The sequence below is a fragment of the Otolemur garnettii genome, unplaced genomic scaffold (assembly GCF_000181295.1).
Source record: "Otolemur garnettii isolate 467f Iridium unplaced genomic scaffold, OtoGar3 scaffold00141, whole genome shotgun sequence".
NCBI lineage: Eukaryota > Metazoa > Chordata > Mammalia > Primates > Galagidae > Otolemur > Otolemur garnettii.
In genome coordinates, this window is record NW_003852536.1 from 877,666 (window position 1) to 894,887 (window position 17,222).

Consider the following 17,222-nt stretch of genomic DNA (forward strand, 5'->3'; position numbering starts at 1 on the left):
TTTTTTTTTCTTTACAGCACACATTCCAGGCTCATCACCGAATGCTCTTTCATGGCAAACATCTTACATGACATTTTCCTCCAATAAAAGGATGTTCAGTCTACACTGAAAATATATTATTTAAGTGTTGCCATCTTCCTCAATTATCTCAGCTCGATCTTTCTGGGTAACTTGCTGCAGCTTCTCCATGAGCACTTGCTGTTTTATCTTACACTTTAATAGTTATGGAGATAACTTCTTTCCATAAACCTCATGAATGTTGCTCTGCTACCTTTAAACCTTTCTTCTATAGCTACCTCACCTCTCTTAGCTTTCACAGAATTGAAAAGAATTAGGGCCTTACTCTGGATTTAGTTTTGACTTAAGGGAATACCGTGGCTGGTTTGATCTTCAATTGAGATCACTGAACCCTTCTCCTTATCAGCAATAAGGCTTTATTTGTTTTTTTATCATTTATGTATTCAGTGGAATAGTTCTTTTAGTTTCTTTCAAGAATTTTTCCTTTGCATTCACAATTGGCTCTTTGGCACAAGAGGTCTAGCTTTTGGCCTGTCTTGGCTTTCAACATTCCTTCCTCACTAAGCTTTATCATTTCTAGCTTTTGATTTAAAGTGAGAAACGTGTGACTCTTTTTTACTGAACACTTGTAGAGTTGTTTATTGGCCTAAGTTCAATACTGTTGTGCCTTAGGGACCAGGGAGCCTAGGAGAGGAAGAGAGGGGAATGGCCAGGTCAGGGGAACAGTCAGAATGTACACATTTATGGATTAAATTTCTATCTGATATGGGTATGGTTCAAAGTGCCCCCAAATAATTATACCAGTGACACCAAGATCCCTGATCACAGAGCACTATAACAAATATAAGAATGAAAAAGTCTGAAATGTTGTGAAAATTACCAAAATGTACATAGAAATCCTAAATGAAGAAGAGAGAGAAAGAAAAGAAAGGAAAATAGAAATATTAAGAGCACAAGCTGTTGGAAAAATGGCACTGACAGACTTGCTTGATGCAGGGTGTCCACAAACCTTGTGAAAAAAAGGTGAAGCCTAATAAAGGTCTGCCTATATAAAACTGGATATAGAGGCTTGACAGTGAAGAGCCTAAAGCTTTAGTTTCATTAGCTTCATGGTGAATCCATCTATAAGTGGGAATCACTTCTAACTTTTGAATATCCTTTCTCAAGTCATCCTGGAACATCCTCTTAGCATAGACTTCTGCTGGAGTCACCAGTCTGGAGAACGAGAAACCCCCAGTGCCAAGAGGGCATACCGAAACAGAAGCCAAGCAATTTGTGTATTTTAGTTCTTAAAACAAAAACAAACAAAAATAATGACAAATTTCCAAACTTATGATGGGCCTTTTTTTTTTTTTTTGATAGTAGAACATATTAATTTACTGGAGGGACATTTACAAGAAAAGCATTAAGAAAATAATAATCTACTGCCTAAAAATAACTAGTATAAACATTTTAATGTGTTTTCATGAGGCCATGTTATTATTTATATCAGGCATTTCAGGTGTGTGACAGTTTCACCTCACTATTATGGTCACTGACCAAAAGCCCTCTTCCAATCTGTAACACCTGGGGTCCCCATTCCCTCTCCTGACTCAGACACTCCTTTGACACTTCTCTTTTCTCTTCTTCCCATGTTGACATCAGCAGTTCAGAAATACTAAGCCCTCTGCATTGGCAGGAGATGTATTAATTCCCAAACTAGAACTCTAGATTAAGTTAGTGTTCATAATTTTAGTGCTACAAATTTTGATGAGATTCTACAGTAAGTGTTAAAAGCACAGAAGATATATTCAACTATACTTTCTCTACTTACTTAGGAACTCCACAGTAATGGAGGTAGCCGGAATCAAACATTTTGCTTACATGGGTATCTAAGCTTACGTAGAATGACTTTTGTCCAGTAGTTTTTCTTAACATATTATTCGAGTGTGATAGTGGCCCAGATCACAGACATGGAGTAAGATACATTTGACCTTAAATCTGGACTTTGGTATTTATTAATCATGTGACCTTGGACAGCAAGCTTAGATAATATTCCCACTGAAGTTATCCTATTAATTTATACACATTTTCTTACCTGCCATCTTATTTTTGAAATATATTAATCTAATTGTCTCCAACCCTAAAAGATTTAATGATCCTTCATTGTTTAAGGGCCGAACCTAAAATAAAGAAAAAATAAAATATTTCAATAAAACTTTTAAAAATCAAGTCATAAAACTTTTGACCTACTTATAAAGCATACACTACTAAGACCTTTCATTTATCTACCTCAAAATACAGTCTTTGTAGAAAAATCAACAAAAAATTAATAACAATTCTGACCAGGAAGGTATATTATTTAATTTAAAACATATAATGATAGTATTTTAAAGAAAGACAATTCTGGGCAATAAGTAAGCAAATAAAAGTAAAAATACATTCAAACCTTACATAAGGCTTCTTAAAGCTATTAGTGACCAAATAATTATACTAGGAAAACAATTAGCATACTTGTTTTCTGAATTTTTATTATCAAAAACTAAATGCACACATACAATATAGATCAGTGGTTCTCAACCTTCCTAATGCCGCGATGTATTTTCATTGTTACAAAGGGGTTGCGACCCACAGGTTGAGAACCACTGCCACAGATGGAAAAGTAGATCACTAGGCAAAGAAAGGAGTGTCTATAAATGGTTATGAAACAACTGGTTATATGGAACCAATAAAATTAAATCCCCACTTCACACCATACACAAAAAATGAGTTCCAAATGGTTAAAGACATGTAATAGCAAATGCTGTAAAACTTCTGGAGGAAAATAAAGACTTTATCTTAACTTTAGTTTTTAAGAGAAAGAAAGACAAACCTAAAAGATAAGACAGATATATTTATCTACATCAAAGTTAACAACTTCTATTCAACAAAATACAAATAGGGCACAAAATTACATACCCATCATTAAGCTAATATCCACAATATTTAAAGAATTTGATTGAATCAGTAAGAAAAAAGGTCAACATAATACAAAAATGAGCAAAAAACATGACCAGGCATTTCATAAAAAGGTAAATATAAAGGATGAATAAACATAGAAAAGATTTTCAACCACATAGTTAGAGATATGCAGATTAACACTTGAATGAGATACTACTTTTCCATCATTTACAAAAACTATAAATTCTGAAATGTTAGAGAGGATGTGAGTCAGTAAGAACTCTTACATATTGTTCAAGGGAGTATTAATTGGTACAATTACTTTGGAAAATAAGATTCTATCTTATGACTTAAAAGAAACTCCGGTACACACACACACACCAAAAGACATGCAGCAATGTTCAGAACAGCAAGATGCTAGGAAATAATTCACAGGTCTGCCAATCGGAGAATGGATAAATAGGGATAAATTTACCCAACAATTTTATAGTACTGAAAAGCAGTGAACTATAATACATGTAACCTCATAGATGAATCTCAGAAACACAGTAAATATGTAAAGAAAGCAAGGCAGAAAATGATAATAGGACATTTTTATAAAGTTCAAAACCAATCAAAACTAAACATATTGTTTAGGAATATTGTATTATTAATTATTAATATGCAAGAATTCTGTATTTAAGGAAAAGCAAGGGAATGATAAGCACAATATTCAGGATAGTGATTTTTCTCTGGGGAAAGGTGAGGAATGGATAAAGGAGAAAGTACACAGGTAGATGCAGTGACCTTGGTAATGTTCTGGCTCTTAAGTTAGGCAGTGGGTTAATGAGTGATCAGTTTACTATTATGCTTTGTAAAGGTTATATATTCTTTCATATATATTGTAAAAATTACATGTTAAAAATGAAACAGAAAACTCGGCTCAGTACCCATAGCACAGTGGTTATGGCACCAGCCATGTACACCAAGGGAGCCTGCTTAGAACCTAGCCAGGCCAGCTAAACAACAATGACATCTGCAACAAAAAATAGCCGGGTGTTGTGGCAGGCACCTGTAGTCCCAGTTACTTGGGAGGCTGAGGCAAGAGAATCGCTTAAGCCCAAGAATTTAAGGTTGCTGTGAGCTGTGATGCCACAGCACTCTATCAAGGGTGACATTGTGAGACTCTGTCTCAAAAAAGAAAAACAAAAAACCCAGAAAACTACTTGGCAATATTTACAAGAAATTTTTAAACTGCTGACATGATTTTATTATTTTTTTATTTTTTTAATTAATTATTTTTTATTGAATCATAACTTTGTACATTGATGCATTTATGGGGTTCAGGGTACTGCTTTGATATACAATGTGAAATGTTTTACATTGAACTAAGTAAAACATCCATCACAATTATACTTGCTGACATGACTTAAATTGGTACAAATTTTGAAATATGAGCTTGGCTACTTTCTTTCACCTATTTCTCTAAACCCTGCCACCCAACTAATAATACATGTTACATATACAATATTTATCTATATGGAACTATCATTACTCTTCATTCATTTCTGTAAAATAGCAGCTCTATACTTGTAAAAATTCCCTTTATGTTATGCAAATACATAGAAATATTAAGAAAAATATTATGTTTTTATTAGGAAAACTCTATTTCTCAATCATGAGACACTTAAAACACAGCTCTGGTTAAGTTTAATCACTTTTCTAGTCTGTGAAATGTGTCCTCATAGGATTAGACATTGTACACCATTATTTGAAAAACAATTATAATTAATAGTAATCATATACTCCCTCAGAGCTCTTTCTTTTTGGGGCATGGGGGGAAACAGAGTCTTACTCTGTTGCCCTGGATAGAATGCCATAGCACCATAGCTCATAAGAGGATGAGCTTAAGCGATCCTCTTGCATAGCCTCCCGAGTATCTGGAGTACAGGCATGTGCCACCATGCCTGGCTAGTTTTTTCTACTTTTAGTTCCTGCTCAGGCTGGTCTCGAACTCCTGAGCTCAATCAATCCACCTGCCTCAGCCTCCCACAGTGCTAGGATTAGAGGGGGGAGCCACCACACCTAGCCCTCTCAGAGCTCTTTCATTCATAAGTGGAAGACAACACCAACATTTTAGGTTCTAGGGTATATTCTAGTTGTTTGTCATCAATCATACTTAATATAAATTAAATGTAATACAAATTGTATGGCTTGAGCTACCTATAATGAAATGAACCAACTTGATTTTTGTTTCTATTTTCTTACTTTTAGCTAAGTCTCAAACTACTCATTATGCCTGCTAGAAAATACTGAATAAAAAATAGCAAAAATAAACATATAAATAAATAGCTAAATAGTCACATTAGCATCTTCACTTATACTCAATAATTAGATTTGCCCATATTTTAATGTTAATTTACCTTTTTGAGAGGAAGAGTTTGAATCCATTCCATGGAGTTCACATCAAAGATATCTACTGCATTTTCACTATACACCGAGAGGTACGGCGCATTGTAACCTAGGAAAAGGGACGGTGGGAATGACTTTTTAACTCTTAAACTCAAAACATTTTGAAAGGTCTATGTTAAATAACTGTAGAGTGAAATACCACCGAAATTCTACTGTTAACATATAATAGTACATCAAAACATTTTTGAAGTAAACAGAACATAAATCATAAATGAAGGACTGATATACCATGGTTCAGATTATATAGTCACTGTTATACCGAAGAATTCTGTTAACACTTGGGGTGTAATATTTCCTTGCTAAATACTAGTTCCATAAAGGAATTTCACTACATTTTAAAGTATCTGATTCCTAAAGTATAAGCTACTGGCAGTGAAGCAAACTTAGAAAGCAGAGAAATCTTCAGGAAAGTGTTCTAGCACCAGTTAAGAATGTATAATAAAGCACCTTAGTTACATGAATAGGGGAGATGCTCTTGTTGAAAGAATGTGTATCAATACATGGTGACACAAGCAAAGAGAAATTAAACAATATTCCTAAACTAAGGTTGCGGAACTGAATCACCGGCAGAGCTACACATACAAGTCAGACATCCCAACTCCTACTCTACATTGTAAGTGATACTCTGAATTGTTATCGACTTGGTTACAAAATAGCATGTATTCTACATATGATGTCAGGGATAAGGATATATATTTCATAAGAAACAAAACATTAAAAATAGTTAAATCCGAGTGGACAGATAGAGGTATTTTTCTTTCCTTAAAAATCTAGCCATTTTCTACTTCTTCTGTTATAAGCATGTATTGCCCTCCTAAACTTCCTTCCACGGACCCTTTAAACTTGACTGGACCTATACCCATCATTTCTCCTCCTCTCTTGTATAATGGAAGGAATTTCACTTCTCCTGCCCCCAGTAATCCTTCTCCTATGTATGAATTTCATCCTTTCCAGGCTTCTTGGGGATCTTACTATTTCCTATATTTCTCATATTGTCAGCCTTTTCCTAGTAGTTTCTTAGCAGTTTTTTTCCCTCCAGCATTTAAAGATGCTGAAGTATTTTCCATTAAAATCAAAACAGCGTGGATTAGATACCCTCCCATGCACTTCTATAGAACCCTGTACTTCTGCTATCAGCACTTGTATTCTTTTTCTTTTTTTGAGACAGAGTCTCCCTATGTCGCCCTTAGTAGAGTGCTGTAGCATCACAGCTCACAGAAACCTCAAACTCCTGGGCTCAAGTAATTCTCTTGCCTCAAACTCCCAAGTAGCTGGGACTACAGGCACCCGCCACAACGCCTGGCTTTTTGTTGTAGTTGTCATTGTTGTTTAGCTGGCCTGGGGCCAGGTTTGAACCTACCAGTCTCGTGTATGTGGCAGGCGCCGTAACCACCATGCTGTGGGCGCTGAGCCTATCACCCTTGTATTCTACTGCAACTACTTGTTTTATCATGAGACACTTCTGCAGCATTCTATGCTCTGTGAGGGTAAGACTACATCTAATTCATTGCTACATCTCATATAGTGCAATGCCATAGATCCAATAATAATTAAATTCTTCAATAATAAAAGTATTCAATAATTTATTAGTGTCTTAGGAGTGAAATAAGCAATTTAAAATACCTACTTATCTAGATAAAAATGTGAATCTGAATAACACATCTTATAGATGCTAATCCTAGCTGTATATAATTGATGAAATCATTCACTTAGTAACGAATTTTGTGAAGTAAGTCCTATGAGCTATTGATGCTTACAAGCACTATATTTTGGGGGACAATAAGGTAATTTAGGGTTATTTCAAAACACGACATGGGATAATTCATCTTGGTAAAATATCCACAGAAAGATTAGTTTTAATCATGCATGTTGATTCTGTTTATCCAGGCCTAACTACACATGGTTTCTATATAACATACTTAATACTTAGAAGAAAACTTAAAGATGACTGAAGTAATCTGTTGTTAACAATGGCAACATTTAGGAGCTGCAATGGAAGAAAGAAGAAAGAAAAGAGACATAAAGATAAGACAGTGATAAGAAAATCTTACAACAAGAGGAAGGATTTGCTGGCCACATCAATTCCTGTTGTCTAGATCTTCGGCCCTGGCAGTCAGTATATATTCCAATGCTGTTAAAACACAGCAGATATTCTTTACTGGAGATCTCAACTGCACAGATAGCATCCATTGGTTGATGTCCAATAAATGATAGTGTATGGTCATTTGAATGGAGCATACTGCACGGACTTCCTTCTCCATTCAAGGGGTATCTTAGAAATCCTGATTGGAATCCCACACAGAGTTGTTCACTGAAGATTGCCATCCACTGGACATTATATGGAACTTGGATTTCCTTAAATTTTCTGTGACGGGTCTTGCTCTGAAATAGTTCGTAACAGATGACCTGCCTTTTCATAGCCACACAGAGGCATGTGAGAGCTCCATGGTGCACCTTTCCAGAAGTTATGGTCTGACACCCCTTAGTTTCTGCCAGCTTATAGAAATCAGTCTCTCGCCCATCCAAAGCTGACATAGGAAAAAGTCGTACATGACGATTTCGTCCTGAGATCACAGCAACAAGCTGATCATTTGGAATTAGTTCGATCTGATGAATCTTCTTATTGTCACCAACTCTAATAATTTCTACATAGAGAAACAATAAATCAAATGCAAAATAGTTTTCTTTATTAATCATATCCCAATTATACCAAAAGGATATAAACAGACTTGTGAAATAATCCAGATGCACACACAGAATAAGAGATCAGAAATTACAGAGAAAAAGGAAGATAATCAAACCTATTATAATTTAGCTCACCTAATGTAGGAATTAAGTTTAGCACTGAGATTTCTCATAGCCAAGGCAAAGAGTTCTTGTGTAAAAGTATGTCAAATCTTCAAGAAAAATATTTTTATAGGTACTTACTGCTAGGGAACTTTGCCAAGGGGTCCATATTTTTAAAAGCTGAGTAACTCACACTTCTCTGAAGGTATTTCTATGGGTAACAAACTAACAACATTTAAACGCATTGTTTTCTCATTATCTTGCCTGATATAAAGATAAAACTTCGAATACTGTATTCATTCGTGAATACCAAATTGGATTGGTTTCTCTCTATTTAAGCAGCTTTTACTTTCTCCCCCGAAATTGTGTTGTGCTGAACACACACACTTTAATAGTTATTACTTTTTAATAGTACTAATAGAAAAACAAACTCAAGTTGTATTTTCTTCTTATGTACCGTCTTTAGTTAAATAGCAGAACTGTTAAATAAAATGACACAAGAAAGATAGTACACACTTAAAGTTTTAGAACTCAGTGAGATTACAGAAATTAAAAAATAATCTTTTAACTTGTAAGGATCAAATTAGGTCTGGGAAATTTCAGTTATAGAATACATAAGAGCAAATCTTGCCCCTTTTAGAATTTAGAATCTAGAGTTAAGAATTTCTGACAAGCTGGGTATGGTGGCTCACACCTGTCACCCTAGCACTTTGGGAGGCTGAGGTAGGTGGATTGCTTGAACTTAGAAATTCGAGAACAGCCTGAGCAAGAGTGAGACCCTGTCTCTACTAAAAATAGAAAAACTAGCCAGGCATCAAAGCCAGTGCTTGTAGTCCCAGCTACTTAGAAGGCTGAGGCAAGAATGAGCCCAAGAGTTTGAAGTTCTTATAAGCTATAATGGTGCCACAGCACTGTACCCAGGGAACAGAGTAAGAAAAAAAGAATTTTCTTACCATCTTTGGTGACATGGATAACGAATAACCCTTCTTCATTTCCCAAAGCTATCCTTTCATGATCTATGTGAGACACAAATATGAAATGTTTTTATTATGAAAAGCCATGTAAAGCTAATAGAATAAACTAGATAATAATATTTGGTTGACAAAAATGAAAATAAATTAAAAAATCCAAATATAGCAATAATTTATACTATTTAAATTTCATTTTACATTACAGTAGTAAATATCTCAGTTTTTAAAAATAACATAATTTAAAAATCTATAACCTATGAAAAGAAGTAAATATTTATTCAAGAAATGATTAAAAAAAAAAAGGAAAAGAAAAACCTAGTTTGTTAGTGCCTTGGGTACAGATCCATTTCTTATTTTGGGAAAGGGATTTGCATCGACTCATTAAACTTTTTGGTGTTTACTGAAAAGTAACAAAAGAATTGGATATGTATGTAAGAATACAACAAAAATGTAAACCTCCAGGCATAGAAGGTGCGTCATTTGTTAAGGGCATTCTTTGTTACATATTCCATCTTTTTTAAATTCCCAATAACTTTAGCAAGGTAAGTAGTATTTACATTTTACATGTTAAACTTAAGCTCTAAGAAATAAACTTGTTCTAAGTCACACAAGCAACAAATAGATTAGTAGCCTTATCTTTCGTACTATTACTTTTCCAGAAGAAAATGTACTTAGTAAGGGTACTTACTCCTATAAAGCTCTAATAAAGGATTCATTCATGTAATAAACATTTACTTAGCATTTGAGTTATAACACACAGTGTGGTGGGCATCAGAGATTTCTAGACGAAAGCCAGTCCCTATTTACAAGGTAGATTAGTAAACACTTACAATATGATAAATGTTTGAAATTCATACCTATGATTGCAGCTGCCTGGGTTGTTTTAATGAGGGGTAGAGTGCTGTCATAAGCCTCTTTGGGAACATAGACTGAGCGGTCTCTGAACTTGTTTTTCTTCAAAATCTTGTGTAATTCACTCAGAACTCCTACCCACTTACTCCTCTCATTCTCACTATCTGCTAGCATCAGGATCGAGCATTTGTTATTAGAAGCTGAGAGCTGGGAAGCTGTGACCTAGAACAATTTAATCAAATTCATGATATTAGAAAACAGACACCCTTTAAGCTACTTTCATGATTATGCTAGCTTGCTGAGCACTCATCAATAAAACGAACACTCATTAAATGATACCTTTAAAGGAGTTGAGCTAGCACTCGAACCCGAATAACTAGTTTTAGCACTAGAACACAAGACAAAGCAAAGGTGACATATATCATTCAAAATGTTAGTATCATTTTCATTTTCCTTGCTATAAAAGTGAGTACACTATCAGTAAAAATGCATCACACATACTCACGTAAGAATAACAGCTGACATTATTGAGTGACTGAGCACTGGAGAGCTCTAAGCACCTTATAACTCATTTAACCCTGTTAACGCCTTTATGAGATAGTATTGTCATTACTTCCTTTTATTGTACATAGGAAAAAACTGTGAGACAGAGAAATTAAATAATTTCTCCCAGTAGTCTAGGGTCCTGTGTCTTTGCTCTTAAGCACTATACCATACTGACTTTCAACTTGTTTTGAAAAGTCAGAAGTACTCAGAAATACTTACATTTTCTGTTATGTTATAACAGTAACTCCCCTTATCACTATAGAAGATTAGATCACTTGAATTACCATTTAAATGAAGGCTCATTATACAAAGAGCATTCACGATAAGAACAGTTTTAAATTTTATATATGTGGGGTCCTTATTAAAAGTAATAGATACAGAGGCCTCCATAGGCTCCTTTGGTGACTGGGAGGAGAGTAAATAGGTGTCAGTCTGAGAACTGAGGCAACCTTCCATAGATATTAGATTCACTGGAAAATACAAAGCAGAGAGGCGCAATAGGGCAGTAGTAATTTAAAAATTTTTTTTCACCTCTACTGTCTTAATTCACCAACTCAAGATGGCATTGTCATTAGCCTGTCCCTATGGAATTCCATTCTTCTTATTAAGAGGTGAAGTCTATTTCCCCTTCCCTTAAAGCAGGGCTAAACCTCATGCCTTTCTTTGATCAACATAAGGCAGAAGGGTTATTATGCCTTTTGGGGCTCAGTCCTCAAAAGGTCTGGAAACGTCTTTTGCTCTTTTAGAAGTCAGCCACGGAGAGCTCAGCCAGACCACCTAATGATTAGACACTACATGGAAAGAGTCCACAGAGGAAGGAACTGAGATCACTCCCGCTAACAACCAATACTGGGACCCCAGAGTTAAGGTCATTCAAATGTTCTGGCCCCAAATGAGGTGGATGCAGCCAACCCCATATGAACTGTGCAGCTGATCCACAGAATAGTGAAAAATAATAAGTTGTTGTTGGTTTAAGCTACTAAGTTTTGGTGTGGTTGTTACTAAAACACTTTTTTTTTTAATTTTTAAAGAGAGAAACTTTTACTTTTAAAAAACTTGAGAAACCTCACATATCCAATTTTCCATGTGGCAATATTTATTTATAAGTTGAACTAGGACCCAAAAATATTGCCTACAGAACATATTTTAGAAGCCATATATTCATGCTTACTACTAATCTTTTACTAATTTAAAGACTTACTTAGCCCCAATTTTCTATACATTCAAGTACTGGATAACATGAAAAGTGGATAATATTAATATTAAATACAAAATATGGTTCTACTCATATTAAGTTTATGATTTAGATAAGAAAGGCAAAACATACTTACTAAAAAATAATTCAGTGATCAAATGATTGCACACACTTACTCTGAATATACAGGGTATATCTTTTCGACTTGCATGAATAACATCAGAAGCTAACACTGAACTCACAGAAAATTCTTCATCCCTGAATAAAAAGTGAAACATTAAAAGTTAGTAATATGCAGCTACATCTGTGTAGTTGGAATGTGTATCTAAATAACACGTATGAAGCAATCTGCAAAGGTTTTTTTTGAGACAGAGTCTCACTACGTCACCCTGGATAGAGTGCTGTGGTGTCACAACTCACAGCAACCTCAAACTCTTGGACTTAAGCCAGGGGTCCTCAAACTTTTTAAACAGGGGGCCAGTTCACTGTCCCTCAGACCATTAGAAGGCTGGACTCTGGGCCCCAGGATGAGTCGGATGCCAAGCAAGACAGGCAACTGTGGCAAAAACACCTGGCAGGCCAGATAAATGTCCTCGACTGGCTGCATGTGGCCTGCAGGCCATAGTTTGAGGACACCTGGAGCGATTCTCTTGCCTCAACCTCTGAAGTAGCTGGGACTACAGTCACCCACCACAATGCCCGGGTATCTTTTGGTTGTAATTGTCATTGCTCTTTGGCAGGCCCAGGCTGGATTTGAACCTGCCAGCTCCGGTGTACGTGGGCTGGTACCCTATCCGCTGAGCTACAGGTGCTGAGCCAGCAATCTGCCAAGGTTAACTGCACAAACACTTGAATTGAAGTGAATTAGTTAATTAATTAATTTTTTTTTTTGAGACAGAGTCTCAGTTAGTTGCCCTGGGGTCGAGTGCCATAGCATCATAGCTCACAGCAACCTCAAACCCTTGGGCTCAAGTGATCCTCTTGCCTCAGCCTCTCAAGTAGCTGGGACTATAGGCTCCTGCCACAAGGCCCAGCTATATATATTTTTTTAAGAGATGGGGTCTCACTCTTGCTTAGGCTGGTCTTGAACTCCTGAGCTCAAGCAATCTGCCAGCCTTGGCTTCTCAGAATGCTGGGATTACAGGCATAAACCACCATGCCTGGCCTCAACTTGAATTTTTTAAAAAATCTAATTTCCAGGAAGACTTCTGATTTGGGCCTTTCCCTTTGCCAGAAGGTCTGGTGCTTTTTCACTCCTTCTGTATTCCTTTCTGTCTCTTTTTCACTCCTTCTGTATTCCTAGTTGTCTAATAAAATCCTATTGTACCACTGGAAAAAATATTTAATTTCTCCCTCATTGCAATTAATAGTGCCAAAAGTAATTTATCAAGAATAACAGTGGTGCATTATATAAGAGCTAGAAATAATTTCCAGGCTTACCCAAAGTCATAAGGACAGTATACATGAAGAACTGGGATTTGAACTCTGATAGATCTCCAGAGGTTCAAGTGCCTCTCATAATAAGTCTTAAATGCCCTCAACCCAGCTCATCTGACATACATTGTTTCTTCAACCACTAAAACAGATTTCCTCCATAATATTTTTTGTGATTTCCTTAGTTTTGTTATTGATACCATTATTCCCTTGGTCTTCAAGGCTTGACGCCCTCGTCCTCTTTTTGACTCCTCCTGCTATCTTAATTATTAGCAGGTTCTGTCAGATTTTCTTTGCTGATATTTCTTACACCTATCCCATCATATTCTATACTTCTGGGGAAAGATAACGTGTTTGAGATGCTGGTGTAAAATGCCAGCGTGAGGCATAGCTGGAAACTGTGGTTCTGAATTAGAGATACACAGTTGGGAGTCATCAATGCAGAGGTGATGGCTGAAGCTATGGGAGTAAATGATACCACTCAGGGGCAGTGCCTGGAGTCAGGAGAAGAGGGAAACGGGAGCACTCCAGGGAAGAGGGGAAGGAACTTAAAAATGAGACCAGAAACGTTCATAAGATGTACTTATTGAATCATTATGTCTTCAAAGAGCTCGTCTGATTGAGATTTTTATTTTCTTTCCTCACATTAGAATTACATCTAAGCCTTTAGGAGACATACCTCACACATTAGGCCTCCATTACCCAGTAATCTTTAAACTGGTCTTCTGAACTCAAACACCAGCTTCTTTTCCTTGACTCCTCACTCCAAACACTCAACAAACATACCAACCTGTTTTATAACTACACTTTGTTTCCTATTTTTAATTATGTTACCATATCAATATTAGGAAATTAGATAATTAATATAAAATTACATTTAAATAAACAATGCCAATATAATTTTTTAAAAGTCAGAAAAATGTTAATTCCTACGCTGTAATGATAGAAATATTTTAAGCTTCGAAAGCTTACCTCATGTCAATCACTTGACTAATGACAACACTGGGCTGAGATGCTTTGCCTTCAGCGATGTCGTACAGAAAGAGCTTGAAGTCACAAACTACAGCCAGTGCTCTTTGCCATCCTTTCTTCACTCCAGCTGGTTTAGGAATCTTAGTTTTGTTTTAGACAGGCAAACAAACAAACAAGCACAACTCAAATGAGAATGACCATAGGGCTCCTTTAATAACATATGTAAGTGCATGGTGAAACTTTAAGGATAATGTACAATCTCGTCAGTCTGCAACTTCGGTTGGTGAAGTAGCAGATGGGGCCCATGAACATAAGAGAAAACATGAGCGCACACTCTTCAAACACTGAATGACTTTTATTCTCAAAAATTTTTAGGGGACACCACTTTAACTTTCACGTAATTTATTAAACGTTTTCATTTTAAAAATAGCATAATTAAATTTGGTAATAAAATGAAATTCAGCTTATATTGTAAATATTATCTAAGATAACAAGATTATACCTTGATAATATCTCTTAATTCATAACCGCATGCTACCTCTCTGGCAAGAACAGTTGCCAAAGTTTCCTTTATAGAGATTATAACATTGGTTCATCATGAGATCGGTTCATCTCAATACAGAAAAGTTTGAGACATTTTAGAATTTCCAAGTAACAGGTTTTTGCTTTCAAATCATTACTCTAGATGAAATAAAGTTATTAGATGAATTTTATTCATTTAATTTTTTACGAAGTGACATGTTTTCAAGGTGACTGCATTTTAATTCATTAATAAACCTGAAGAGATTAATCTAAACGTAATTTAGTCATACTTACTCGGACATGACCTTCATATGCTGTTCCTATTCCTTTCTGTGGATCTATACCCAGAGGACCTTTTGTCTGTTCAGGAGGAACTGGACAAGCAGTTGGAGCTTTGTTTACACAAGTTATATGACATGAGAATCCACAGACTTATGGAGAGAAAAAAAGAAATGTTTGGTAAAAATTCATTTTAGCAAAAGAAAATTCACTGAGAACTCACTGCATGCAATGTGTTGTTATATGAAATCTTTGATCTTATTTTAAATAATCATTTCGTTATTCAGGGAGCTTATTCAATTGTTTAATCAATAAGAATTTCAATGATAATAGTAACTTTTTTATTACATGTAATGCTATTATTCTGGGTCAACACTAGTGATCTAAAGAAGAAGCAATCAGACAGAAAAAACATGACTTTGTGAATAAGAGGACTGACTTAAACTTAGAATTTCTAAGAAAGTGGTTTCTTTTTTTTTTTTTTTTGCAGTTTTTGGCTGGGGCTGGGTTTGACCCTGCCACCTCCGGTATATGGGGTTGGTGCCCTACTCCTTTGAGCCACCGGGGCCGCCCAGAAAGTGGTTTCTGAAGTTCTTTCCAGCTCTTTCTTCCACTGCAACTTGGTATCAGCCCTGAAATTGCTACTGCAAGGGTCAGTAATGGACATTAAGCTACCTAAAATCTTTGCTAAATTTGATAAACTCTACCAATTCTTCTTGAAAATGAAATTTTATTTTATTTATTTATTTTTTGAGACAGGGCCTCAAGCTATCCCCTGGGATAGAGTGTCATGGCATCACAGTTGACAGCAACCTCCAACTCCTGGGCTCAAGCGAGTCTCCTGCCTCAGCCTCCCAAGTAGCTGGGACCACAGGTGCCTGCCACAACGCCTGGCTATTTTTTGGTTGCAGCCGTCATTATTGTTTTGGCAGGCCTGGGCTGGATTCGAACCTGCCACCTTAGGTGTTTGTGGCTGGCACCTTAGCCACTTGAGCTACAGGTGCCAAGCTAAAAATGGAATTTTCAATGATTAAAAAGATGCAAATTATGGGTAAATTTTAGGAATTATTAATGTTATTATGTATAATTAAACTACTATTAAGATAATAATAAAGAACTCTATTAATTGTTTTTAAATTTCCTCCAGCAATCTATAAGATGGACAGTTACTCTCCCTTTGTTACATACGACTAGCATAGGGTCACAGCACCCATAAGAGGCAAGACTGGAATTCAAACCCCGGCAGTCTGGTTTAGACTTGCGTACCTAACTACTAACAATACTTATTGCCATGATATCTGTATTTGACACTTACATGGTGAACCTGAGATTCTAAGACAAGACGATTAATAAAAATAAACTTTCAAGTTTTACTGAGACTTGGTTGGGTGAGAATTAAAAGTGAAAATAAATTTAAGATAAACAAGCTTGTTGGGACAGGTTATAGACTAAGATTATCCATGTAAACAACTCCTGCTCTAAAGGTGGATCCTACAGAACGCTGAGGAACAAACAAGAGAGGAACTAAGATGATATTAATGTAGAAATATACACACTCAGGGGAAACGGATGTTACTGTTGTGTATTATGAAGCCAAAACAAAGATGAGATGGCCTAGTATTAACTGTTTAAAACTACCCAATGTCTCAATTCATTTATTTTCTGATTTACTTTTAAGTGGATTATTTAACAAGTTATTTGCTTTAATAACAGGCAAACATCTCTTCAAAGGACAGTGGAAATAACAAAATAAGTATCCTATACTGGATCTCATTCTAATCAATCAGAAAGAAATAAAAATGACAGCAATCTTTAGAAGCTGTAACCATATTATTATAAATTTACAAAAGCCTGCCAGTCAAATGCTGGGTCCCCTGTATGTCTCAACAGTTTCCTAAGACAGGCTTCAAAGGACCTGAAGAAAAGATAGGAATGGTTTTTTGGCATAAGACTCTAGAAGGGGCAGTAGCCATAGCTCAGTGGGTAGGGTGCTGGCCACATACACCAAGGCTGGAGGGTTTGAACCCAGCCCGGCCAGCTAAAACGACGACAACTGGAACAAAAATAAAAAAAGCTGGGTGTTGTGGTGGGTGCCTGTAGTCCCAGCTACTTGGGAGGCTAAGGTAAGAGAATTGCTTAAGCCCAAGAGATTGAGGTTGCTGTGAGCTGTGACACCAGTGCACTCTACCAAGGGCAACATAGCAAGACTCTGTCTCATTAATTAAAAAAAAAAAAAAAGAAGAAGAATCTAGAAGGCAGAGAGTCTGGGGGAGATC

General features: G+C 36.1%; 1 protein-coding gene across 1 annotated transcript in view; it reads right to left on the bottom strand.

Moving 5' to 3' along the window:
* The window catches only part of CDC42BPA (CDC42 binding protein kinase alpha), a 227,016-nt gene that overhangs the window by 21,374 nt on the left and 188,420 nt on the right, over positions 1-17,222 (bottom strand). Inside the window, exons 23-30 of the mRNA XM_023518564.1 lie at positions 14,962-15,098; positions 14,146-14,285; positions 11,916-11,997; positions 10,004-10,220; positions 9,129-9,191; positions 7,440-8,033; positions 5,340-5,437; positions 2,096-2,180 (exon numbers count right to left, since the gene is read on the bottom strand). Of these exons, the coding sequence (XP_023374332.1) occupies positions 2,096-2,180; positions 5,340-5,437; positions 7,440-8,033; positions 9,129-9,191; positions 10,004-10,220; positions 11,916-11,997; positions 14,146-14,285; positions 14,962-15,098 (1,416 nt within the window). The remainder of the gene's footprint in view (positions 1-2,095; positions 2,181-5,339; positions 5,438-7,439; positions 8,034-9,128; positions 9,192-10,003; positions 10,221-11,915; positions 11,998-14,145; positions 14,286-14,961; positions 15,099-17,222) is intronic.